This window comes from Phoca vitulina, unplaced genomic scaffold (genome assembly GCF_004348235.1).
Source record: "Phoca vitulina isolate PV1807 unplaced genomic scaffold, GSC_HSeal_1.0 scaffold28, whole genome shotgun sequence".
Lineage (NCBI taxonomy): Eukaryota > Metazoa > Chordata > Mammalia > Carnivora > Phocidae > Phoca > Phoca vitulina.
In genome coordinates, this window is record NW_022589731.1 from 1,413,472 (window position 1) to 1,436,364 (window position 22,893).

General features: G+C 52.8%; 2 protein-coding genes across 5 annotated transcripts; one reads left to right on the forward strand and one right to left on the reverse strand.

The window, feature by feature from the left end:
- Positions 1-781: 781 nt before the first annotated feature.
- On the reverse strand, positions 782-1,948 carry CUNH10orf95 (chromosome unknown C10orf95 homolog). The gene is made up of 2 exons (XM_032423000.1): positions 1,260-1,948; positions 782-1,128 (listed from the first exon to the last, which is right to left on the reverse strand). The coding sequence occupies exon 1, from the start codon at positions 1,946-1,948 to the stop codon at positions 1,289-1,291; it is 660 nt and encodes a 219-aa protein (XP_032278891.1). The 3' UTR covers positions 782-1,128; positions 1,260-1,288.
- On the forward strand, positions 1,790-22,403 carry MFSD13A (major facilitator superfamily domain containing 13A). 4 transcript variants are annotated; one of them, XM_032423210.1, is made up of 9 exons: positions 1,790-1,876; positions 16,117-16,359; positions 16,780-16,862; positions 17,422-17,874; positions 18,007-18,130; positions 18,745-18,841; positions 19,353-19,524; positions 19,600-19,793; positions 20,844-22,403. In XM_032423210.1, exons 2-9 carry the CDS (start codon positions 16,192-16,194, stop codon positions 21,104-21,106), a joined length of 1,554 nt encoding a protein of 517 aa, XP_032279101.1. In that variant the 5' UTR covers positions 1,790-1,876; positions 16,117-16,191; the 3' UTR covers positions 21,107-22,403. The 4 variants fall into 4 exon arrangements, with proteins under 4 accessions (XP_032279101.1, XP_032279099.1, XP_032279100.1 ...); XM_032423208.1 differs by lacking the exon at positions 1,790-1,876 and adding an exon at positions 9,050-9,134; XM_032423209.1 differs by lacking the exon at positions 1,790-1,876 and adding an exon at positions 9,058-9,128.
- The last annotated feature ends 490 nt before the right edge of the window (positions 22,404-22,893 follow it).

Here is a 22,893-nt window from a genome sequence, read left to right on the forward strand (position 1 = left end):
ATGAGATCCTTGGTGCTTCCAAAATAAAAGTAAACCACTCATCTAGAGAAAAACTCTTCCCAAGTGGTGAGGCTTGAGAGCCCTTCCATGAGGTTCATAAATACAGCAGTATGCAGTCCAGTGGTGTACGGCTTCAGTAACATACCTGTATACCCAGGCAGCTGTTGGCCATCCAACAAGTGGAAATTCAGTAAAAGCAATTCCATAAGGAGCCACATTTGTACAGCATGGGTATCAGATCTGGAGTCCTGCCAGACCTATAGTTAAAATTGGATGTGTGGCCTAACCCTCCAGCAAACTCCTGGAATACTGCAAATTCAGCCTGTTAAAGACTGGTAGTAAGGAGACAAGAAGTGACATTCATCTGAAATTTCAACCCTAGTGCATTTTCCCGGTAGGCTGGGTTGATTTTATGCTTCTTTTACAAATGAAGAAACTGAGGCTCGGAAAGCCCAGTTACACGACTAGAAAATGTCAGTGGTAGCCCTAAATCTATGTCTTAGGCATTCCTTCCTCAGCCACGCCTACCACCCACGCTTCAACAAAAGAGCTTAGGCCCTCAGAATCTCTCCGCGGGTGGTGAGCTGCCGGGCCTAAGAAGCCTATGGTCCTGCACACGGGAGAAGAGCTGCTGAAGGAGGGAGCTCGGCCCCACCCGAGCCCCACCCGTGAGGAGGCACACTGGCTCTTCCCGAGCAGGGGAGTAAGGCTCATATTACAGAGATAAGGAACACCCCCACCCACCCCAAACAGAAAAGCGATCTCGCAGCATACACTTGACTTCACTCATTTATTTACTTTTTACTACAACCTGCGGATAGGTGGGCCCTGGGCTTGGGGAGGAACTTGGGCAATTCGGGAAGCTCTGTTAGACGAAGGAGAGGAAAAAGGGAAAGTGGGGGCTTGGTGCAGGGCAGTCTTCTAAGATCGGGAAGAGGAGGGAGAGACGAAACAAAGGGTCCACGCCCTTCTTTCCGCCGCACACCCAGGTTTCCCAAGGCCGAGTGGGAGGGAAGAGAAACAGGACATCCACCCGGAGATGTTCTTGATCTCTTCTCGCCCTTCCCCCGCTATCCAGCAATAACGCGAGAGAAATCAGAGAAGTGCAGCAGGTGGGCGGCGTGCAGGCTTGGTAAAAAAAAAAAAAAAAAAAAAAAGCGAGGTGACAGGTGCACCCAGCGCCGGCGCACCGCGGAGGTCTCCCTCGTGGCGGGCTGAAGGCGGCGGGCGCAGGGGAGGAGAGCCGCGCGCGTGCTCACCGGGCCAGCCGCCGGGCCCTGCGGCGTCCTCAGCTCGGGCCTTTCCTCTTCCTCCGGCGGCCACGCTCCGCCGCTTCCGTGGCCGGGCTGCTGTCGCTGCTGTCGCTGCTGGCGGGCGGCCGCAGCACACGCCTCTGCACACGATACTCGGGTTCCGGGACGTGCGGCGCGCCCTGAAGCAGGAACTGCCCGCCGCGGTAGGTGACGCGCACGTCGGTGCGCGGGTACGTGCCGTACACACGCCGCAGCTCCCGGCGCACCACGTCCGGCAGCTCGAGGCGTGGGCCGTGCGCGCGGTGCACGCGGCCCCAGCGCAGCTCGGTCTGCAGGGTGCCGCCCTCGGGCCACGGCGCCCGGCGCTGAGCAGCCGCCGTCCCTTCTGCCGCGGGCCCTTGTAGCGATGGCCCCAGGTAGCCGGGCGCCGGGAAAGGCGGGTGCAGGGCCGCGGCGTAGGCCTGCGGGAAGGCCCACGAGGGCAGCGCTGCCGCCAGGGGCGCGCCTGAGCCATGGAAGCAGTGGTATTCCCGCGGAGCCGGCCACTCGCCCGCGGTCAGGCTGGGGGGCCGACTGCAGAAGCTGTGGGCGTGGACGGGGAGCAGCAGCAGAGAGCCGGGCAGGTAGGTGTAGGTGAGGGGCTGCAGCGGAGGCCAGGCGCCCTCCCCGCATGCCAGGCAGCTGTACGAGTACATGGTCTGAAGCTCAGGCGGCGGGCATTTTTACTGGGGCCTGGTCCAAACCTGCGGTGGGGGTGTGTGTGGATACCCTTTGTTCTATCTCCACCACCAATCCCTGGGGCTTGGTAACCCAGGGCTCTGGTTCACAGCAGGAGCCCACGTGCAGTACCTGATGGTTTGGGGGAACTCTTCCTAAGGCATTCAGCTTCCATCTCACCTCTTGTCCCAGGGCTGAGCCGAGCCCCAGACTCTCAGTAAGCAGTAAGGACCCAAGACCTTTTCAAGCCTTCGCTCGTGAAGTGTTCTTCCCAGGTGGCTCCGCACTCGTCTCCTTCAACCCAGGGGGAGTTGGTCCCCAGCATTTGGGGGAGCCAGAGAAGTCCAGAGCAGGCTCCTCTCCACCACTTTTTAGTGGCTCTGCTCCCCTCCATGCCCTGCCTCAGCCACACCTCTTGGTTTCCAGGCAAAGGGAAACACATTTTGCTGGCCAGAAGCCAGCCAGCCTGTATCTACACTGGGTGAGCCTGCTGGTCGTACCTGCCTGCCCTGGACGGTGAGGCCTGTGCTCAGGGATGCCCTCACTCCTACATCACTGAGAATATCTTGGTGCCCTTTCCAATCAGTTAGCCACCTATTCCCTACACTCCATCCTCCCAGCCCTTCCAAATGGGTCGAGTTATCCTAACATTTGAGTGAAGCTCCTACACCAGGTACTGAATCAAGTTGCTTATGAGTATCTAACTTTAAGTTTACATCAACCCTAGGAAGGAGGTACTAATATTTTCCCCACTTTACATAGGAGGAAGCTGCTTGCCTCAAATTTGGTAGTAAATGTATTCTATGACTAGGAAACATTTCCAGTGTTGTAGGCTTATGTAGGTTAAAGTGTATTGCCCAGACTCACACAGCTAGTTATGGTAAGAGCAAAATTCAACCCCATGTCTGTCTCAAGAATCGTGATTGGTAATTAGCTTTATAGCCAATCCATGCTGGGACTTCTTTTACACTGTCTCCAATCCTCCCCTCTAGAATGTTACATAAGAACTAATTCTTTTTTTTTTTAAAGATTTTATTTATCTATATGACAGAGAGAGACACAGCGAGAGAGGGAACACAAGCAGGGGGAGTGGGAGAGGGAGAAGCAGGCTTCCTGCTGAGCAGGGAGCCCGATGTGGGGCTCGATCCCAGGACCCTGGGATCATGACCTGAGCCAAAGGCAGCCGCTTAACGACTGAGCCACCCAGGCGCCCCAAGAACTAATTCTTAATAGCCATGTGAAGAACATGGTAATATCATTTTCACTTAATTGATAAGGAACCAAAGGCTCAGAGAAGTTAGGACACTTTCCCAGGTTTATACAGTCTAGGTAGCCCAGTGGGATTTGAACCCAGTCCAACTAAGGCCAAAGCCCAGAAGCTGCTTGGGTGAAGATTGCTTCATCCAGGTGGTGTGAAGCCCTGTCTAAGTTCCAGTCCCCTCTGGCTGCAAGCCACAGTCCTCCACCTCTTTCTTCCCCAGTGGGGTGGGTGGTAGTTGCTGGATACTTAAAACTGATACCCTCTCCCAGCTGCTGAGCTGCTGGGCCATCATACTTTCCTTCTTCCTCTTCTCTTGACTCAGGCAGCATCCCCAGTAACCCCCACAGGTTCTCCTCTAAGTTCTCAGTGTCTCACAAAGGCCAGCTACCCTCTGAGAAGTTCTACACTCACCCTGATGATGTCACACTTTTATATTCCTGACTGAGCTGCTCTCCCAAGTTTTGGGCCATTGGCCTGGTGAAGATAGATACTGGAACCGGGTATCTACCTAACACTCCCTACCCCAGAGCTCCAAGAAGGGAGCCTCACCCTCTGTGCACTCTAGGAACTAGTCCCAAGACACAGTGGCCTTTGTTGGGAGAGGCCTTCACTGCCAAGATGTCCACAACCTAATCCCTGCAAACCTGCCAATATGTTATGTTACATGGCAAGGGGGAATTAAGGTTGTCGATGGTATTAAGTTTGTGAATTAGCTGTCCTTAAAAGGAGATTATCCTGGATTATCCAGATAGATCCAGTGTAATCACAGGTGTCCTTTAATGTGGAAGAGGGAGGCGGAAGAGTCAGAGTGATGTTATATGAGAGTGAACCAGCCATTGCTGGCTTTGAAGATGTAAGGGGGTCATGAGCTAAGGAATGCAGGCAGCCTTTGGAAGCTGAAAAAGACAAGGAAATGGATTCTTCCCTAGAGCCTCCAGAAAGGAACACAGTTCTGTCAGCACCTTGATTTTAGTTAGTGAGGCAGACTTCTAACCTCCAAAACTGTAAGATAATAAATTTGTATTGTTTTAAGCCACTAAGATTTTGCTGATTTGTTACAGTGCCAATAGGAAATTAATATACCTCCCCATTCCTATTTATAACTTTGCCCTCTCCAAATCTCAGCACTTGAGGAATGTCCAAGACTACCTATAGACTGACCTCACCCAGGCCTGGAGCTCAATCATGGGCCCTATGGGACTGGCCCCTTTCTCCACCTGCTCCCACATGGGGATCTGGTCACACCTGGGTGGGAGGTGGGGAGAGTGTGAGACCAAGCTCAAGTTGGAGACTGGGAGGGTGAGAAGCCTGTATTTTAATAATTAGTCCCTACATGCTTGCTGAAGACCTCTGCTGGTCTGGTGGTGGTTCAGGTAAAATGAGAAAAATAAGGACCAAACTGAGTTTCTCAACATTCATCCTGACTCCAGTAACAGCTTCTAGATTTTTGAGGTCCCATACCTTATCTACTCAATAAAGTGGTTCTGGGGGAGTTGGCTCTATTCTGTCCTTAAAGTTAGGGGTGATTTATGGCTAGATCAATCGCACTGCCATCCCTCTGGCCATAAGGATTGGTTGAGGGTAGCCAGGTGACTCAATTGATCAGTGGAAACCAGGCCCAGGACTTTGTTCTCTTGGGGTGGAGGGAAGTGCTCTCTTTCCCCTGGACAGAAATCTGAAAGAATGCAGTCTGGGTGGAGAGGTGAAGGCCTGTCTGAGCATGGAGCCACAGAAGAAGTGGAACCAAGGGACAGAAAGAGAAATTAGGTCCCGATGACATCATTTGAATCCTGGACTTTAAAGTTACATGAGCCAATAAATTCCTTTTTTCCCTTCCAGTTTTATTGAGATATAATTGACATACACCACGGTATAGGTGTAAGGTATACAGCAAATGATTTGACTTAACGTATATTGTGCAATGATTATCACATTAAGTTTAGTCAATACCCATCATCTTATAGATAAAAAAAGTTTTTTTCACATGTGATGAGAACTCTTAGGATCTACTCTCTTAACTTTCAGATATACCATGCAGCATACAGCAGTGTTTATAATCATCATGTACATTACATACCTAGTACTTCTGGAACTTTACCTTTCGACTACCTTCCTCCAATGCCTCCTCCCATCCCCCCCCCAATAAATTCCTTTCTTGCTTAATCTGGTTTGAGTGGACTCTTTTTTCTTTTCACACACCAGTTGTGTTTACTTCATATAAATTTAACTACAGAAGACAATGAAATAGACTTTTATTTTTAATTACAAAGCACCATCATCTAAGTCCTTAGAAAATTAAAAGTTTGGGTTATTGCACTGTGGAGTGGAGTCTTCTGTTGTTTGCATCGCCGATAACAGTGTTTTCCCTAGCATTTTATGAAAATTTTCAAAATGCAACAACCTGCATAGTTTTTGATCTGTGAACCCCATGATCAGAGGCTCTCCTGTTGGCAAAGTGGAGGATAGATTGGTGAGAGAGAGGCTGGAAACTAGTCTTGGAGGAGGTTCTCACACTAGCCCAGGAAAACTGACAACCAAAACAGGAGCTGGAGATGGAAAAGAGATGGGAGCAGATTCATCTAGAGTTGACCCCATATAACTGCCTGGGTGGAGAGGGTAGCATAGAGGTGGATGCACATGTTTTTGACTTAGTTGCCTGGGTGGGTAGTCAAGGCAAGCCTGGAAAAGAAAAAAAAACTCTTGTGGGCGATTGGAAGTTGAGGAAATGGTGCAGTCAGGGAGTTCATTTGGGGAGCTGTCCGGCATGTGGTTTTATCTTCAGGCTGGAGATGGGAGGTGGGGTAGTCATGAAGGGAAAAGCAGTAGGTGAAGGACTGGAATAGCTGCTACCTGGCACGCGCCTCACTGTCGTCATGGCTGCCAATTTGTTGGGTTCTACTTACACCTTGTGAAGGCAGCAATCTTGTGTTTGAAGTCCCTTTTACCCCAGATAGCCTATGGCCTGGCAAGTTTGAGTGAATAAATGAAAAGAGTTTTGAAAATGGAAGCTTGGAGGCCGGGGGGGGGGGGGGGTTGCCTGGGTGGCTCAGTTGGTAGCATTTGCCTTTGGCTCAGGTCATGATCCTGGAGTCCCAGGATCGAGCCCTGCATCCATCAGGCTCCCTGCTCAGGGGGGAGTCTGCTTCTCCCTCACCCTCTGTTCCTCCCCTTCTTCCCCCCCCCCCCCCCCCGCTCGAGTACTCTCTCTCTCTCACTCTCTCAAATAAATAAAATCTTAAAAAAAAAGAAAACGGAAACTTGGGTGAACTGCCCTCCGATTTTAGAAAGGCCCTGGGAAAAAAGTGCCCTAGTGAAGGGGACTGAGGAGGAGTTGTTAGGAGGAGAACATGATGAAACCTAGATCAGAGAGGTCAGAAGCCAAGGGAGGAGAGAATTTCAAGGAGAGAGACTGTTTATGTATCTATTTGTCCCACAATTCAGGGATTCTGATATGACTCAAGAAGTCAGGCAGATGATATTATCCCCCAGTTGAATCCTATGTCCCTTCCCAGTTAGCTCTGTGGCTGGCAACCAGGAAGGGAAATTGGAGATAATCACAAGGCCTAGTCCTGGTGCTGACACAAGAGGTTAACTGGTTACATTGTTTATAAAATTAGAGGGATGAGGGGGCACCTGGGTGTCTCAGTTGGTTGAGCGTCTGCCTTGGGCTCAGGTCATGATCCCACGGTCCTTGGGATTGAGCCCCACTTTGGACTCCCTGCTCGGTGGGGAGCTGCTTCTCCCTCTCCCTCTGCTGCTCCCCCTGATTGTGCTCTGTCGTGCTTTCTCTCTGTCAAATAAATAAATAAATAAATAAATAAATAAAATCTTTTAATAAAAAATCAGAGGGATGAGGAGCCTCAGTGTAACCATGAGACATTAAGTGCAACATAGGGGCCAAATTTTTTCCAATGGGTCACATTCATTTCTGGCCCCTTGGCAGCCCTTTCCATTCCCCTGTTCTCCCCCTGGACTGGAGGACTAAGTAAAGAGTCAGGGTTGCTTTGCAACAAAGGCACATGCTGGTCAAAAATGGAAAGGCAGGGGGAACTCCTTTAGTCAATTTATGGAGGCCCTAGTGTGCCAGACACCATACTGAATGCTAGGTTTTCAGCCTTGTATTCTCAGCCAGGAAAACAGATGGGAAAAAGGGTTTGGGATGGGAGAATAATGGTCACCTTCTTTTTAGTCATGAGGGCTTCCTAGAGCAGGAGGGTTCCAGAAATTGCTTGAAGTCTAGAAGAGAAATGATGTGTGTTGCTTCGAGGGGACGTAGGAGGTAAGAAGAGGGTCTGAAGGGACAGGATTGGGGAGAAATGAGATTGGTGAGTGGTGGATGCTGGGAGCAAAGTTCATGGGACTGCTGGGGCTCCACAGGAACTGGTTGGACAGACTAACCCCTGAATACCAGGGCTCTAGTGTTGGACCATTTGCTGTGGGTGGGCCCTTTGCCAGGTTGTCAGGCAGGAGGAAGAGGGTGATTTTCCTGTTGACAACCATCAACAAAAGCATAATGACCAAAAGCTGGCAAAATTCTTACACTCCCATTTCTCACTTAATGGCTACAAAATCCCTCTAAGGCATAAAACAGAGGCTCACAAAAGGAGGGTCCCCCCTTTTTTTTAAGATTATTTATTTATTTATTTGACAGAGGGAGAGAGAGAGAGGGAACACAAGCAGGGGGAATGGGAGAGGGAGAAGCAGGCTTCCCGCAGAGCAGGGAGCCCGATGCGGGGCTCGATCCCAGGACCCCCGGATCATGACCTGAGCCGAAGACAGACGCTTAACAACTGAGCCACCCAGGCACCCCAGAAGGGTCCCTTAACAAAGAAGTGGAGCTAGGGGACTGGGCCCCAGGACTCCCGGAACTCAGGTTCCCCCCATGATTATTGCCCCGTATCATAAGGTAGGAAAACAGTAGGCCTGAAGTGTGTGCTGTTTGATTGCCTGGAAAACTAACCAGCCTTACAGGCCTATTGTGAAAAGACATGGGACATCCTCACCAGACTGGACTGAGCAAAACAAAACTTGACTTTGAGGCCCTGGGCAGGGGTAGGAAGAAGAAAGACTGTTCTGAGAGGCAGAAGAGCTGGGTTCCAGCTAGTCTGGGCCTCTTGCTTGTAGGAAAGTCATTGAATCTCTCTAAACCTGTTTCCTCTTCTGTAAAATGGGGATAACAGCACCTGCCTCCGAGGGATGATGTGAGGACTCAACAAGATAATGGATGCAGAGTGCTTAATACAGTACAGGGCATCTAGTGAGAGCTCAGTACTCCTTTTACTTTATTATTCTTATTTTTAATTCGAGGACGGTAGGCTGCATGGTAGCTCTCTCAGGACCTGGCGCCTGTGGCCTGAGCCCTGGTGCCCACACATTAAGCTGGGGCTGTCCACTCTTGAGGGGCTCACAATCCAGCATCAGGGAGTCCCAGGTTGTGCCACTGTCATCTCCTCATCCGCCTAGCTGTGTATCTAGTCAGACCACATGGCTTGTAAGAAGGTGCTGTGCTCTCTTCATTCTGCCAATCAATACTAAGGAAGGACCGGGAGAGAGAGGGGAGAGCTTAGAAAGTCTTATTGATTTGAACAGAAATTGACTTTAAGCATCTATAAAGGTGAAAGAGAGGAGGTGAATCATCAGGAATCCAGGCCACTGTTCTCTTCTTGCCAGCGTCCACGTTTTCTTTTCGGTCCCTAAGGGCATGCGCCCATGACAAATATGGCTGCGGCAGCCTCGGGCGCGGGCACCTGCCGGGGCGCGGTCCCGGGAGCCGCGCGGAGCCAATCGCCGGCTGGGGGCGGAGGGAGAGGCTGGGGAAGCCGCCGGCGGGGCGCGCGCAGGCGCACTGACTCGCACCTGGCTCCAGGCAGCCGCAGGATTAGGCTTCGCCTGCCACGGTATCGGTGAGGGGCTGGCCCGCGGCCCGGGCGCGGGGGCAGGAGCGGGCCGGACTGGGGGCCGATCAGACACAAAGGACGGACCCGAGGGGGACAGGAATGCTGTCGGCTCTGGGAGTCCTGGGGGCTGTCTGCGGGGGGTCCCTGAGGTGATCAGGTTGTGGGTTGGGAGAGCCCTTGGGTCAGGATGGGAGAAGCTTGGGCTCAAGGGGTGAGGGTGGAATCCTTGCAGAAGGGCTCCCTGGGGGGCTGGGGTCGCGGGATGTCTCAGGCCGGTATCCATTTCATTAACATAATGGCCCTTAACCCTGGTGGCGTAGTAGAACCACTTGGGGGCTTTAAAAGAACACTAAGCCTGGGCCCCACCCCCGAAAATTCCGATTGATTGGTCAGGAGTGAGGCCCGGGCCTCGGTATTGAGCAACTCCTCAGGTGACTTTCATGTACAGACGGGCTGAAGAACCACATGTTTCAGCGCCAGCTATTGAGTAAAGAGCTCCTGGGTTAGCCCCAGACTCCTCAGTGGCTTGGGAGGGGCGGGTGGTCCCAGGGTGAAGTCGCTGACCGTCCAGTGCTGTGGGGGAGGGTCTCCCTCCCCCAGGAAGGTGAAAGTTCATTTCCAGCGTGAGGAGGAGGAGGATAGGCCTATTAGTATTTGGAATGGAGAGTGTTCCCCCCCCCCGCCCCCGCCCACACACACACCGCCCACGCCAGGGGAGGCCCTCCTGCCGGGACTGGAAGCTGCTGTGGGGAGGGAGACTGGGCAGGGAGACGAGCAAGGCGGCTGTGAAACAGGAAAGGGAGCAGACAATTCAGAGGTCAGCTGCGTGTTGAGAAAAGGACACACCTAATATTTGTGTAGGGTGTTACACATTTCAATTTCATTTGATACTCCTGAGGACCGGTAGAGAATGGAATTGTTTTCTCCTGCTTCACAGATGTAGGAATAAACTCAGCTAATTAGTAGTGATAATGTTCAGACTTGACTCAGGGCCCCCAACTCCAAATTATGCTTATTAGTAGCTTTTTCTCTGTACTAAACTGCTTCGCATACAGCCGCTAGTCTGTTTTTTTTTTTTTAAGATTTTATTTATAGCCGCTAGTCCTTCTGAAGGGACTCAACACCCACCCTCCTGATGCCCCTCACTCTAAGGGCCCAGTCTGGCATTCTTGGTTTCCTCCACCAAATCCACCAGCCCGCAGCCACTATAGGTTGGTTCAGAAATCAGGGAGATGCTACTGTTTCCATCCTTTCTAGTTCTTCATCTTCCAGAAGCCTGATGGGTCAGGAAGAGAGAGTTTTTATGCCAGGGGATTCCTTCCAAACAGATCTAGTTCTGTCACCTCACCAGCCCCCCCAGTGCCCCCCATCCCATTGTCCTCAGGATAGAATCTTGTGTGTGATTTACAAAACCCTTCCTGATCTGGTGTCTTTCTACCTCCTTGCCCTGAGCTCTCTTTCCATATTGTATCTGCTTTCCTTAGCACGTGGTACAAGCTTAATAAATGTGACTTTTTGTTATCACTCTTCCTCTTTGTGCACCTCTTGCCTTGCTGTACATGTTTTATTCAGCAGGGCTCATCAAGGTTCCCCTGGTTGCCTCTTTTTGACTCCCACAGCCAAGCAGAGCTGAGGGGCACAGTGGGATTTGGGGGTGGCAATTCTAGGGCTGCTACTGTTCCCTTGTTCTGGGGATACCCATATTGGCCTTTTAGGGACAGATTGACTCAGCAGGCATTAATTGAGCACCTACTGTGTGGTGAAGGAGCCTGGTGGAAGCAGGGAGTAGAAAACTGGGGTCTGACCTGGTGCTGCTCTTACAGAGCTTGGGTGCTGGAGGAGGGTAAGGGAGACATTTGGAACCTGATAAAGGAGCCAAGGGGCCTGAGAGGGGAGAGAACACCTGCCTAGGTGTACTCAGGCCTGTGCCACTGAACTGGGCCTTGAATCAGCAGGATTTGATAAGATGGTGGTGGGCTTGGGCATAGTGACATGAGAAATGCTGACATTTTTTAGTCAAAAACACCGCTTCTGTATCTTTGCTCCAGCCCCTAATAGCTTTGTGATTTATTTAACCTTCAGAGCCTTGGTTTCTTCGTTTATAAAATGAGATGGAAATAGTAACAAGAGTTGTAAGGATTCTTGATGATGGATGTAAAAGCCAGACATACCCAGATGCCTGAGAAATGATATGTAGTTACATCTATTTTAAGTGGAAGGAACAGCATGAACAAAGGTGTGGAGGTGGCATTTAAAAGAGAATTTGAGGGATGGCAGGATATACTAGGCAGCAAGAGGCATCAGTGTTGGGTGCTGGAGAGACCACTTCATCATGGATTTGACAGAAGGAGACTGACTGAAACCCTTTAAAGATCATGAAACCAAACTTGAGAGATATGAAAAAGAATAACAGTAGCTACTGTTCGTTGAGGATCTCCTATGTGCCAGGCACTGTGCTTGGGGCTTTATGTACCTTTTGCATTTCAGCCCTGCAGCAATCCAAGAGGTTGGCATCATCCCCACTTTATACATGAGGAGACCAAGGCCTAGGGAGAAGGAAAGCCTGGCTCAAAGCCACATAACTGGGACCATCCCAGCACGAGGGCGGGGTGGGCTCCCGTGACCTCCAACAGGCTCTCCTGCCAGGTGCCAAGGTGGGGGTGGAGTTGGCTGGGTTACAGGGTATTTCACCCGGGTTATGCAACTAGGTTGGTGTGGGTTCTAAACTGTTCCTCCCTTGGAGAGGCAGGGTTGCTATTTTCTGCTGGGGCGTATTGAGGGTGGGAGGGCGAGTAGGGGAAGGCATTTCCTGAGGGAGGAGCGGAATCTGGAAGAGTGTAACCCTGCACACTCCTCCCCCAGCCCCCTCTCCTGGGCAGAGGCTCACCTGGCCAGGTCACTCTGCCTCTGGCCCTGGCTTGTGGTGGGGGCTTGTATCTGGCTCTCCTGAACTGTGCATGTGTTCCTGCTACTTGTAGACTCTCCTCTTTTGACTTAGCCTTGTGTGCCCTGTCTTGTCTCTCAAATTCCCTTACCGTGGGAAGAGGCCTGATTACCAGGATATTCCCCTGCTCCTACTCCAGTCTTTTAATAGTGAGCCCAAGAAGAAGCCAGTTTCTGAACATCTTTCATGTAACAGTGCTCTGGGCTCCTGGGCATTAGTTTAGTCCTCCCTGCATTCCTTTAAAGGATGGGCATTATTATTCCCATTCTACAGGTGAGGAAACCAAGGCTCAGACAGGTTAAGTGATTTGCCTGAGGTTACATTCTTAGTAGGAAGTGCAGGTGGGATTTAAACCCAGCCTCTCCTGATGGCAAAAGTCACACCCTTCCCATGTCACCGCCCTCTGAGGTTTTCTGCTATTACCCCAGCATCAGTGCCAGGAGCCAGCTGGTAGAGGCTGGGGACTTGGCCTTCAGGGCTCACCTTCTCCAGCAACCAGGATAGGTCACTGGACATCTGGGTGGGGGCCTGGGACACTTCACTCCCTTTGGACAAAGGCTTTGGAGGTGAGGTGGTGGCCGGGGTGGGGGGTTCTGAAAGGCCCTGGGGAATTTGAGAAAGTGAGCTGGGTTAAGGATAGCACCTTTAGAGGTATATGTTGTGCTTTACAGCCCCAAAGCACCTTTAGATTAATACTCACCCCATCCTTGTGTGGTGGGTTTGGGGGGTCTGAGAGGCTCAACAGCAGTAATCTCTGAAGTTTGAGTGTCCACTGCACTTATGTGCTAAGTGCTTGAGAGTATTTTCCCCTTGACTGCTAAAAATAGTCTTAGGAAGGTTGGTGCCATATCTCAGATCAAGAAACAGACACAGAGAAGTTAAGCAAATTCCTCCAGGTCACACAGGTAGTAAATGGTACAGTCAGGACTTAGAAGGCCCCCAATTGTGTTTTCTTTCCATTATGTTCCTTAGAAAGTGCCAGGGAAACTTTTAGGGTGATGGATATGTTCATGATCTCCACTGTGGTGATGGTTTCCCAGGTGCATGTATATGTTAAAACTGATGAGACAGTACACTTTGAATATATGCAGATCATTGTGGGTCAGCTATACCTCAATAAAGCTATGGGGGAAAAAAAGTATTTCCCACCAAATGTTCCTTCAGGGGCTTAAGGGCTCCAGGGAGAGGCTAGCTGGCCATCCTCCTGCTTTGGGGCAAGGTAGGATCACTGTAGCCCGGGAGAGATTCTCACAGACTTAGCGGCTGGTTTCAGGTTGTTCTAGCTGCTTCTCCTTCCCTCATTCCCTAGCACTAGGCATAGACTGGCACCAGGTTGGATCTCTTGAGTGAATTGTCCTCATTTTCCAATGAGCCTGAGAGATCCCACTGAGACTCCCTCCTTTTCCCCCACTCAGGGCCTGTTTTTCTACCAGAGTGGCCGTGTCCAGCCCACCCTCCCCAAGGGAGATGGAGGGCAAAGATGCAGGCTCTGCCCTGAAAAACCCCACACGTTGTTGTGGGGGCAGTCAGGAGAGTCTGTGGTACGGTGGCAGGAGGCATCAGTGAGGGGCTGGAGAGAGTCTGGACACAGTGCTGGCTCCTGAAGGATGGGGAGATGGGAGGCCATTTCTGGCAGGGGCACTACCAAGGACAAAGGCCTGGCCAGAGGAGAGGGTGGCTTGAAGACCTAGGGGAGGCTGGGCTGGACAGAGGCCCTGGAGGGGTGGGCACAGAGCAGGAGCTATAGTGGGTCATGGGGCAAGGACATGTCCTGGAGGTCAACTGCTGTTGGACTTGGGCTGAAGTTGGCTCTCCAGGGCCTGACCATGATGGGAAGCAGAAGTTTCAGCTGTGTGTGTCTGTGTGTGCATGTGCGTGTGCATGTCTGCACGCACCAACATGTAGATCACGCCCATGGGCAGGCTTGGGTCACAAGGACTCAAAAGAGGAACAGCCCCCGAGGGTATGTGTAAGTTTCCTAGGGCTGCCGGAACAGATTACTGCAAACTGGGTGGCTTAAAACAACAAAATTTATTCACTCACAGTCTGAAACAACTCCAGATGGTCATGCTCCCTCCAGAGGCTCTAGGGAAGAATCCTTCTTTGCTTCCTCCTAGCTTCTGGTGGTTGCCTGCAGTCCTTGGCATTCCTTGGCTTGTAGCTGCATCATTCCAATTTCTGCTTTTGTCCTCACATGGCCACCTTCCTTCTGTGTGTGTCTGTCTCTGTGTATAAATTTCCCTCTCCCTGTAAGGGCCCACCCGAATTCACTTTGATCTCATCTTAACGTGGTTACATCTGCCCAGATCCTGTTTCCAAATAAGGTCGTACTTACAGGTACTGGGGGATAGGGCTTGAGCATATTTTTTTTTCTGGGGATATGATTTAATGCACAACAGGGAATTTGAGAGAAGGAAATCCTCATAGCTTCCCTCTGGGGGTCAGGCAAGCACACACAGGGTTATTTTTCTGAAAAGAGAACGGCATCTTTGAATCTAAAAAAAGAGACAGGCAGGCTTAATGCCTCACTGCCTAAACTGTGGTCATGGCCCTGTGGCCGCCACCTGGGTGCCCTTCTGAGAGCGCTGAATCCTAACTGCTAGACCACCAGGGAAGGGCGCCATTTCGAAATGCAGAATCTGATTCCTCCCAGACCTCCTGAGTCAAAATCTGCATTCTGATGACGTGCCCACGTAACTTGAAAGTACATTCCAGTTTGAGAAGGCCTGCCCTAAAAAAGATCTGACTTTTATTTCCTTCCCTCTCATAGTCAGTCTGTCCTTCCAGCCTCTGTGTATAAGTTAGCCTGGTTGGAAGCTAGGCAGCCACACTGTGCTTTGTGCTCTCTTCACGTGACATGTTCTTGAGTTTCTCTTCTGCGTGTTGAGGTGGGCCACGGGCTTGCCTTTTCTGGAGAGCATCGGCCTTGCTGAGACAGTCCCTTTGTTTCGTTCTTGGGCCGTGCCCGACTTTTTGCTGTTTATTACTGTTGCTGCCATGAACGTCTCTGTACATGTTCCTTTGGGGTTCGTTTCTTGAGGTGGAATTTCCAGAATCAAAGTGCCTGCGTGGTTGTGGACTCTATCACTCTTACATACCTATGGAACCTGACATCACAGCAACTTTCTCTGTTCTACCCAACAGTGCGTAGGAACCTGATTTAAAAGGTCAAGTGGCAGAAAAGGCTTTAGAACCAGACAGGCCAGGGGTCAAATCTCCTACTTTTTTGCTGTATAACATTGGGCAAATTACTTAACATCTTTGAGCTTGGGATTGCTCTCTTTTCACATGGTAATAGTGCTATAAATTTTGTAGGGATTTTATAAAGATAATCATGACACCACCACCATCCATTTATTGAGCACTTTCTATGAGTTACCTCACTTGATCCTTACATTCCTCTGCAGAATAGGCGTGATCATCCCTTTTTCCCATTCACAGAAGAGGAAACTGAGGCTTGGGTTAAGTAGCTTGCTGAGGTTATAGGGGCATTGTATGCCCACGCCCACAGTTGGCATGTCCAGATGGTTACGGTTTTTGTGATAAGATAGTGTGGATGAAAGAAGATACTGAGCACACTGCTCTAGCACATGACCTGGCTTAGCACTTGTTGGATGCCTGCCTTCTTTTCCCATGCCTTTATCAGTTTTCTTGGGTTACTCTTGAATAGTGGTATCCAGCCCAGCACTGTTTCAGTTGTATGTCATTGATAATTCCCTAGCTTTGTTTTGCGTAAAAACTTTCTCCCAGTGGAAATAAGGTTTTTTTTTTTTTTTTTTTTAAGTTTTTTTTTTTTGAGAGAGAGAGCGCACGAGCAGGGGGGTGGGGGTGGGAGAGGAGGAAGCAGACTTCCCACTGAGCAGGGAGCCTGACGTGGGTCTCAATCCCGGGACCCTGAGATCATGACCTGAGCCAAAGGTAGATGCTCAACCGACTGAGCCACCCAAGTGCTCCCAGAAATGAGTTTTTAAATGATTCAGAGGTCTGGGGTTAGGAGCAGAGCTTGCTCTGATCCCTGCAGCTAACTGGCTACTTCTCCCCTAGGGACAAGGATGGCCAGACTGCTCTTGGATGTGAGCGCTCCTCAGTGCTCCTGGGGCTGACGCCGAGCTGGCAGCCATGGGGCTGGGCAGGCTCCAGGCCTGGATGCTGGGCCTTCCTACGCCTGTGGTCTATGGCTCCCTGGCTCTGTTCATCTCCATCCTGCACAATGTGTTCCTGCTTTACTATGTGGACACTTTTGTCTCAGTGTACAAGATCAACAAAGCTGCCTTCTGGGTTGGAGAGGTAGGCCAGCACTGGGGGGGAGCTGGGCAGGTTGCAGGGGTGGGTCCCACCCAGTCCGGAGCAGGGGCAGGCCAGGTTGCCCACTGTGATTCAGCAAGAAAAGCTGGAGCTGGAGGTGTTGATGACTCCTCCTTCTCCTGGCCACTGTCCAATGAGTCTGGCACGGTTCTAGATATTCACATATATGATAAAATATATTCACGTATATTTATCAGCTGGATAAATTTGCCCTGGATGGGTGGGAGTTTGATGGGGCAGTGGCTGGTGGAGTGGGTTTTAGTAGAGGGACTACGCGGAACGAAGGTTTGCAGTCAGGAAAGCTGGGCTCACCTTTGAGGGGTGGCGAACAGGCTGGGTAGGGAAAACTCTGGAGAGGAGGCTGCCTGGAGCCCACCTGCCCCATGTCCCCTCTGCCCACAGACGGTGTTTCTCCTCTGGAACAGCCTCAACGACCCCCTCTTCGGCTGGCTGAGTGACCGTCAGTTCCTCAGCTCTCAGCCCCGGTTTGTGTCCTGGGGATGGCTTGCAACGGGTCCTGTCCCACCCCACCCCTCCCCAGGGTGCCTGTGTTTGGGGTGGGGAGAGAAAGGGAGACCATTTCAGCTTTTGGCCAGGCTCCCTCCCTTCTCGAGGTCAGGCACGTGGGAGAAGTGGCCTTGACTGACTGTTGCCTTGCTCACCTGGGGAGAGATTCACCCCAGCTTGGCTTGTCAGGTCCTCAGAACTGGGAGCTGTACAGCAGACCCTCTCTGCTGCTTCTGGCAGATTCCTTGACCCCAACCCTGCTTGGGCCCAACACTGCCTCCAACCCTGAGAAATAGGTATCCCACCACCCTTTGCCCATCAGCCCTGGCAGGCTGGCAAGGGAGCAGACGAGAGAGTATACCCCCTGGTGAGTTGTCCTTCCTGTCAAAGGCTGAGGACGCGGGGCTCAGTGGGCTCACTTTGCTGTGAGTCCCATACTCTGGGCCTCTGTCCTTCCTTTGGGGCCTGGGCAGAGGGGAAACTGGGGCTTGCCCAGTTGGTAAAAGCCGCTGCCACCTTTCCTCCTCTCCTTGGCAGGTCGGGCACCGGGCTCTCCTCGAGGGCCGTGGTGCTGGCACGGGTGCGGGCCCTGGGCTGGCACGGGCCGCTGCTGGCGCTGTCGTTCCTGGCATTCTGGGTGCCCTGGGCACCCGCTGGCCTGCAGTTCTTGCTGTGCCTCTGCCTCTATGATGGCTTCCTGACGCTCGTGGACCTGCACCATCATGCCTTGCTGGCTGACCTGGCCCTCTCTGCCCACGACCGTACCCACCTCAACTTCTACTGCTCCCTCTTCAGTGCGGCTGGCTCCCTCTCTGTCTTTGCCTCCTATGCCTTCTGGAACAAGGAAGACTTCTCTTCCTTCCGCGCCTTCTGTGTGGCCCTGGCCACCGGCTCTGGGCTGGGCTTTATGGGGGCCGCACGGCTGCTTGGGCGGCAGGTTGAGGCGGCTGGCAGGGAGCCAGAGTGCCCAGCCCTGGCTGTGAATGGCGGGTGAGTGGCCTGGCCCAGCTCTCCGGGTTCCCCCCAGCACACGGAGTCCCCTGGCCGATGGGCGGCTGCCCTGGGGTGGTGGATGGCTCTGGCCCAGCCCTAGGCCGTCGGTGACTCCCCCCTGCCCTGTAGCCTGTGCAGAGAGGAGCTGCTTACCGGCTGCCAGGACGCAGGTAGCATCACTTTGAGCCAGTACCTCCAGCAGCTCGCACGCCACCGGAACTTCCTGTGGTTCGTGGGCATGGACCTGGTGCAGGTATGGGAGCAGCACCCCCCCAGCCCCCCGATGGCCAGGATGTGCCTCACTCAGGGGAACAGGCTCCTTAAAAGCTGGGCCTTGTGTGAGCACTGCTGGGCGATTTGCTAGCAGGAACACAGGTCGGGTAGTTGGGAGAGCTGGATTCCAGCACCATCAGAACTCCTCACTCCCCGTGTGATCTTAGGCAGCTCTCTCGGGGCAGCTGTGTCTTCACCTGCAAAGGGAGGCTATGAAAAAGAGGTGCCCTTTGGGAACTTTGGGACAATCTTTTTAAAACACTAAATGCTGCGCCTAAAACACATGTAGTATGTCAGCTCGCCAAGTTCAGAAATAGATGGTGTTTATATCATCAAGCTTGATTTACTAGTGTTTTCAATTAAAGAGAGAAAAACTTAATCATTCAATTTGACGATTTTATCCTTCCTTCTACCTTTTAGCAAAATTAGATAAGCAACAGGAATCTGGTGTTGGGTGTTATTCTGGCATGTTCCGTGTGGAGGGACATGGGGTTAAAGTCTGCTCTTGCTCCCGCCGCTGCCCGGTTGGCTTCCGGCCTGCTCCCAACTGCCCTCCAGCCCAGCAGCCTCCTCACTGCCCCCATTGGGTTACAGGTGTTTCACTGCCACTTCAACAGCAACTTCTTCCCCCTCTTCCTGGAGCATCTGTTGTCAGACCACATCTCCCTCTCCACGGGCTCCTTCCTGCTGGGTGAGTGGCAGCCGCCCAGCTGCAGGCACAGCTCCCTCCCGAGCCGGGGCCTGGTGCGGGCCGGGGGTGCGGGGGAGCCCGGGGTGCGGGGGTGGGTTACGCTGCTGTGGGCTTGCCCCTCCAGCCTCGCTGTGCTGAGGGAGGAAGCGGTGGGAGCCCGTTGCGCCGTGAGGAGGCGAGGGCTGCTCTCCTGGTGTCCCCGTGACGGCGCCCCCAGAGGTGAGGCGGCGCAGTGGCCGGCTCACAGCGGGGCCGCCCGGCTGACGGGCCTGGCTGTGCGTCTTGACTCTTATTCACTGTGTGGCCTTGGCTGTGTTTTCTTTAATCTCTTGGGGCCTCCGTTTATCCCCCGTAAGGTAGGGATGATAACAGGACTGATCCTAAAGGGTGGTGAGGATGAAATAACAGGATGTGAAGCTCGTAGCCCAGAGCCTGCCACGCCGATGGTTGGTGCGGAGAGCTGTGGAAGCCGCGGCAGTGCCCCCTCACAAGGCTGCCCCCTTCTGTCCAGGCATCTCCTATGTGGCCCCCCACGTCAACAACCTCTACTTCCTGCCCTTGTGCCGGCGCTGGGGCGTCTACGCGGTGGTGCGGGGGCTCTTCCTGCTCAAGCTGGGCCTGAGCCTGCTCATGCTGTTGGCCGGCCCCGACCGCCCCGGCTTCCTCTGCCTCTTCATTGCCAGGTATGCGCTGCCCTCCCTCAGCCCCGCCCCTCTGCTCCACCCCTTCACCCTTGCCCCCTCTCTCTTCGCTGGCAGCAACCGTGTCTTCACGGAGGGTACCTGTAAGCTGTTGACTTTGGTGGTCACTGACCTGGTGGACGAGGACCTGGTGCTGAACCACCGCAAGCAGGCGGCCTCAGCTCTTCTCTTTGGCATGGTGGCCCTGGTGACCAAGCCGGGCCAGACCTTCGCCCCGCTGCTGGGCACCTGGCTGCTGTGCTTCTACACAGGTGAGGGTCCGGGGGCTGGCACCGGGCTCCTGAGGCTCCGGGGGTCAAAGCTACAAGCTGGGTCCAGTAAGGGGGAGAGAATGGCAACTGGCCAGCAGAGGCTGTTCCTGGGCCCCACCTCCTCTGCCTCTACCCATGTGGGCGGAGGAACTGAGTCTCCAATTCTTCCCGTCTTTCAGTGGTTCGTTCGTTCGTTCATTCATTCAACAAACGTGTATAGAATACTTTCACTGCCAGGAGCTGCTCCAGGTCCCTTTAGGGAGGTAACAATGGTTTTGCCATCATGGAACTTATATTCTAGTTAGAGGGATGGGTGGGGTTGGCGATAAAGAGCCGAACAAGGAAATAGCAATGGTAGTGGGAAAAGCGATGGTAAAATAGGCAGTGTGACTGAGAAGCTACTTAGTGTGTGTGGTCCAGGAAGGCCTCTCTGAGGAGATGACACCCAGGATGTGGACTGGATGGCAAGAATCTGGTCTAGAAAGATCTCAGTGAATCCCAGACAGGATGGGGGGGCAAGTATGGAGCCCAAGGTATTAGGAGTGGCTAGGAGATGAGGCTGGGGCAGCAGAGGGCTCTGTCCATCAGGGCAGGGTTTGGATTTTATTCTCAGTGTGAAGAGAAACTATATCAAGGGTTTTAAGCAGGGCAGTGACATGGTCTGATCTGGTTTTTAAAGTTCACCCTGACTGCTGTATGGAGAATGGGCTGTGGGGAGGCTGTGGCAGAAGCCGTGGAAGCTTGAGCAGATGGAGCCAGGGGGGCTGGAAGAAGGTGTCTGGGTGTGGCATGTGTTCTGGAATTCGGGGGAGGGGAAGGACTGGCTGCTGGGGAGTACTGAGGTTAACCGAAGAATCCAGGAAGACTTTGAGTCTATGGTGTGGATAGTGGTGCCAGTCACCCAGAAGGAAAGCACAGGGCAGAAGCAAGTTTGGGGGAGGAGGTGAGTTGTGGTTTAGAAATGTATGCGTGTCGTTTGAGATGTGGCACTGCGGACCTTGGAGGAGACCAGGGCTGACCCTGTTCTTTCTGCATGCTCTCTCACCCTAGGTCATGATCTCTTCCAGCAGCCCCCACTGACCCCTGTGGGGAGTGCCCAGCCCTGGCCAGAGCCCCCGGCCCCAGCCCCAGCCCAGGCCCCAACACTCCGCCAGGGCTGCTTCTACCTGCTGGTGCTGGTGCCCATCACCTGTGCTCTGCTGCAGCTGTTCACTTGGTCCCAGTTCACACTGCACGGGAGACGCCTGCACATGGTCAAAGCCCAGCGCCAGAACCTATCACGGGCCCAAACCCTGGATGTTAAGATGGTGTGAGGGGCAGGTACAGCAAGGCCACCCTGCTGAGGACACTGTCGCAGCCCTGGGCAGGAGCCACTTTTGCCAGCCCCTCATCCTGCTCCTCTGCCTCCCTGGGGCACAGCCTGGAGGACAGATGGCAGAGTGCGAGCTTCTGGGGCTGAGCCAGGAGCATCACTGAGGTCTAAGTTCTGGCTTGGCTGTCTGGCCCAGCTTGGGCAAGGGCTGGGCTGTATGTGCTCAGGGACCTGCTTCCCCCCGTGGGGCAGGAGGAAGAAGAGGACCAAGAAGGGATGGGGCTACTCTGTGATCACATGGGGTTGCTGCAGGGCATGAAGGCCTGTTCCATCACCTGGTTGGGGCTGGTGCTGTGTGTGGGCTCAGAAGCCACTTTCACCCACTCAGGGGAAGCTGTGAGTCCCACCGCCCCCTCCCTCCACGTTTCCAGTGGTTTCTCTGACCTCTCTGCTTCAGTTGTGCCTAAAGTATTGTGCCCCAGCTGCTGCAGGGCTCCCCCACCCCCACCTGATCTCTCAAAGAGGTTCATGTCATCACAGACTGATTAAAGTCAGTCATCTGTTCCCGTTCCTGAGGTCTGTGCTATGCGCGGGAGTGGTGGGTTGGTGGGGTTGGGGAACAGGATTCCTCATTTAATAGGAAAAGCACCCCGAGAACGTTTTTCTGCAGATGAGTTGGTGGGGGTGGGGGTCACCCTCATCAGAGTCACTGAGGTAGCGGGGAGGGCATGCAGACCAGGCTGCACGGGCATTTGTGAGCAAAATGACTTGCAGGCCTGCGGTCATGTCCTGGTGCATTTCCCATGCACCACTGCCAGACATGGTGAGCAAGGAAAAGCAGCTGCTTCCAAGAGGTCTTCAACCCTGGAGTCACTGGGAGCTTTCAAAAATGCTGATGTCTTGAATTCTCTTCCCCAAGATTCTACTGTCATGGGTTCTAAGCTATGGCCTGGGCACGGAGGTTTTGGGAAGCTCTGATTTTCCTGTGCAGCTGGGATAGAACACCTGTGCTCCAGGCCAGCATTTCTCAACCTGGAGACATTCGGAGCTGGATAGTCCTTTGTTGCAAGTATTTAAAGCAGCATCCCTGGCCTCTGCCTAGATGACGGTAGCATTTCCCTACAGTTGTGACAACCAAATGTCCCCAGACATTGCCAGATGCGTCCCACTTGATTGGGACCTACTGCTCAAGGCCAGTGGTTTTTGAGGGTCTGTGTAGTGGCTAAAAATTGAGGCTCTAGGGCTATATTGCTTGGGTTCAAATCCTAGCGAATAAAGGGCAGAGCTTTGGGAAATTACATCATCTTTGTGTGGCTCTAATTCATCCGCAAAGTGGATAATAAAAATACTTTGCAGGGTTGTTGGATCAGATAGGTTAACATTTGCAAAGTGCCTGGAACGCACCCCCAACAAGTATACAGGTTTAAAATGGAGAACTGATTAGTCAGAATATCTGAGTGTGGGCCCCAGGAACTACATTTTAAGCTCCTGAACTTCTTATCCACGTGCAAGTTTTGACTTCAGGGATGTCAAGAGGTGCTCCCCTCATTGGAGGTAGTTTCAGTCATAGGTTTTACTGTACATGCAGGGCTGGGACCCTCAGTTCCTGAAGTGGGGCTTTGGCATGGACACCATCTCTGTATCCACTTGACAGGCTCGGACCTGGGCGAAGGGCTGGCTAAGTCTGGCTGGTACAAGAGTGCCCTCTAGAGGACAGACAAGGCCCAATCACCGCCTCAGATTCAGGGCCCGCAGCAACTCTCTTCCCACGCAGCACCAGAGAAAGAG

Bases quoted from the DNA above. Each gene is read 5' to 3' on its own strand.
- CUNH10orf95 (XM_032423000.1), bottom strand. From the start codon at position 1,948: ATGTACTCGTACAGCTGCCTGGCATGCGGGGAGGGCGCCTGGCCTCCG.
- MFSD13A (XM_032423210.1), top strand. From the start codon at position 16,192: ATGGGGCTGGGCAGGCTCCAGGCCTGGATGCTGGGCCTTCCTACGCCT. The intron at 18,842-19,352 runs GTGAGTGGCAGC...CCTTCTGTCCAG, and splicing joins CACGGGCTCCTTCCTGCTGG to GCATCTCCTATGTGGCCCCC. The intron at 19,525-19,599 runs GTATGCGCTGCC...CTTCGCTGGCAG, and splicing joins CTCTGCCTCTTCATTGCCAG to CAACCGTGTCTTCACGGAGG.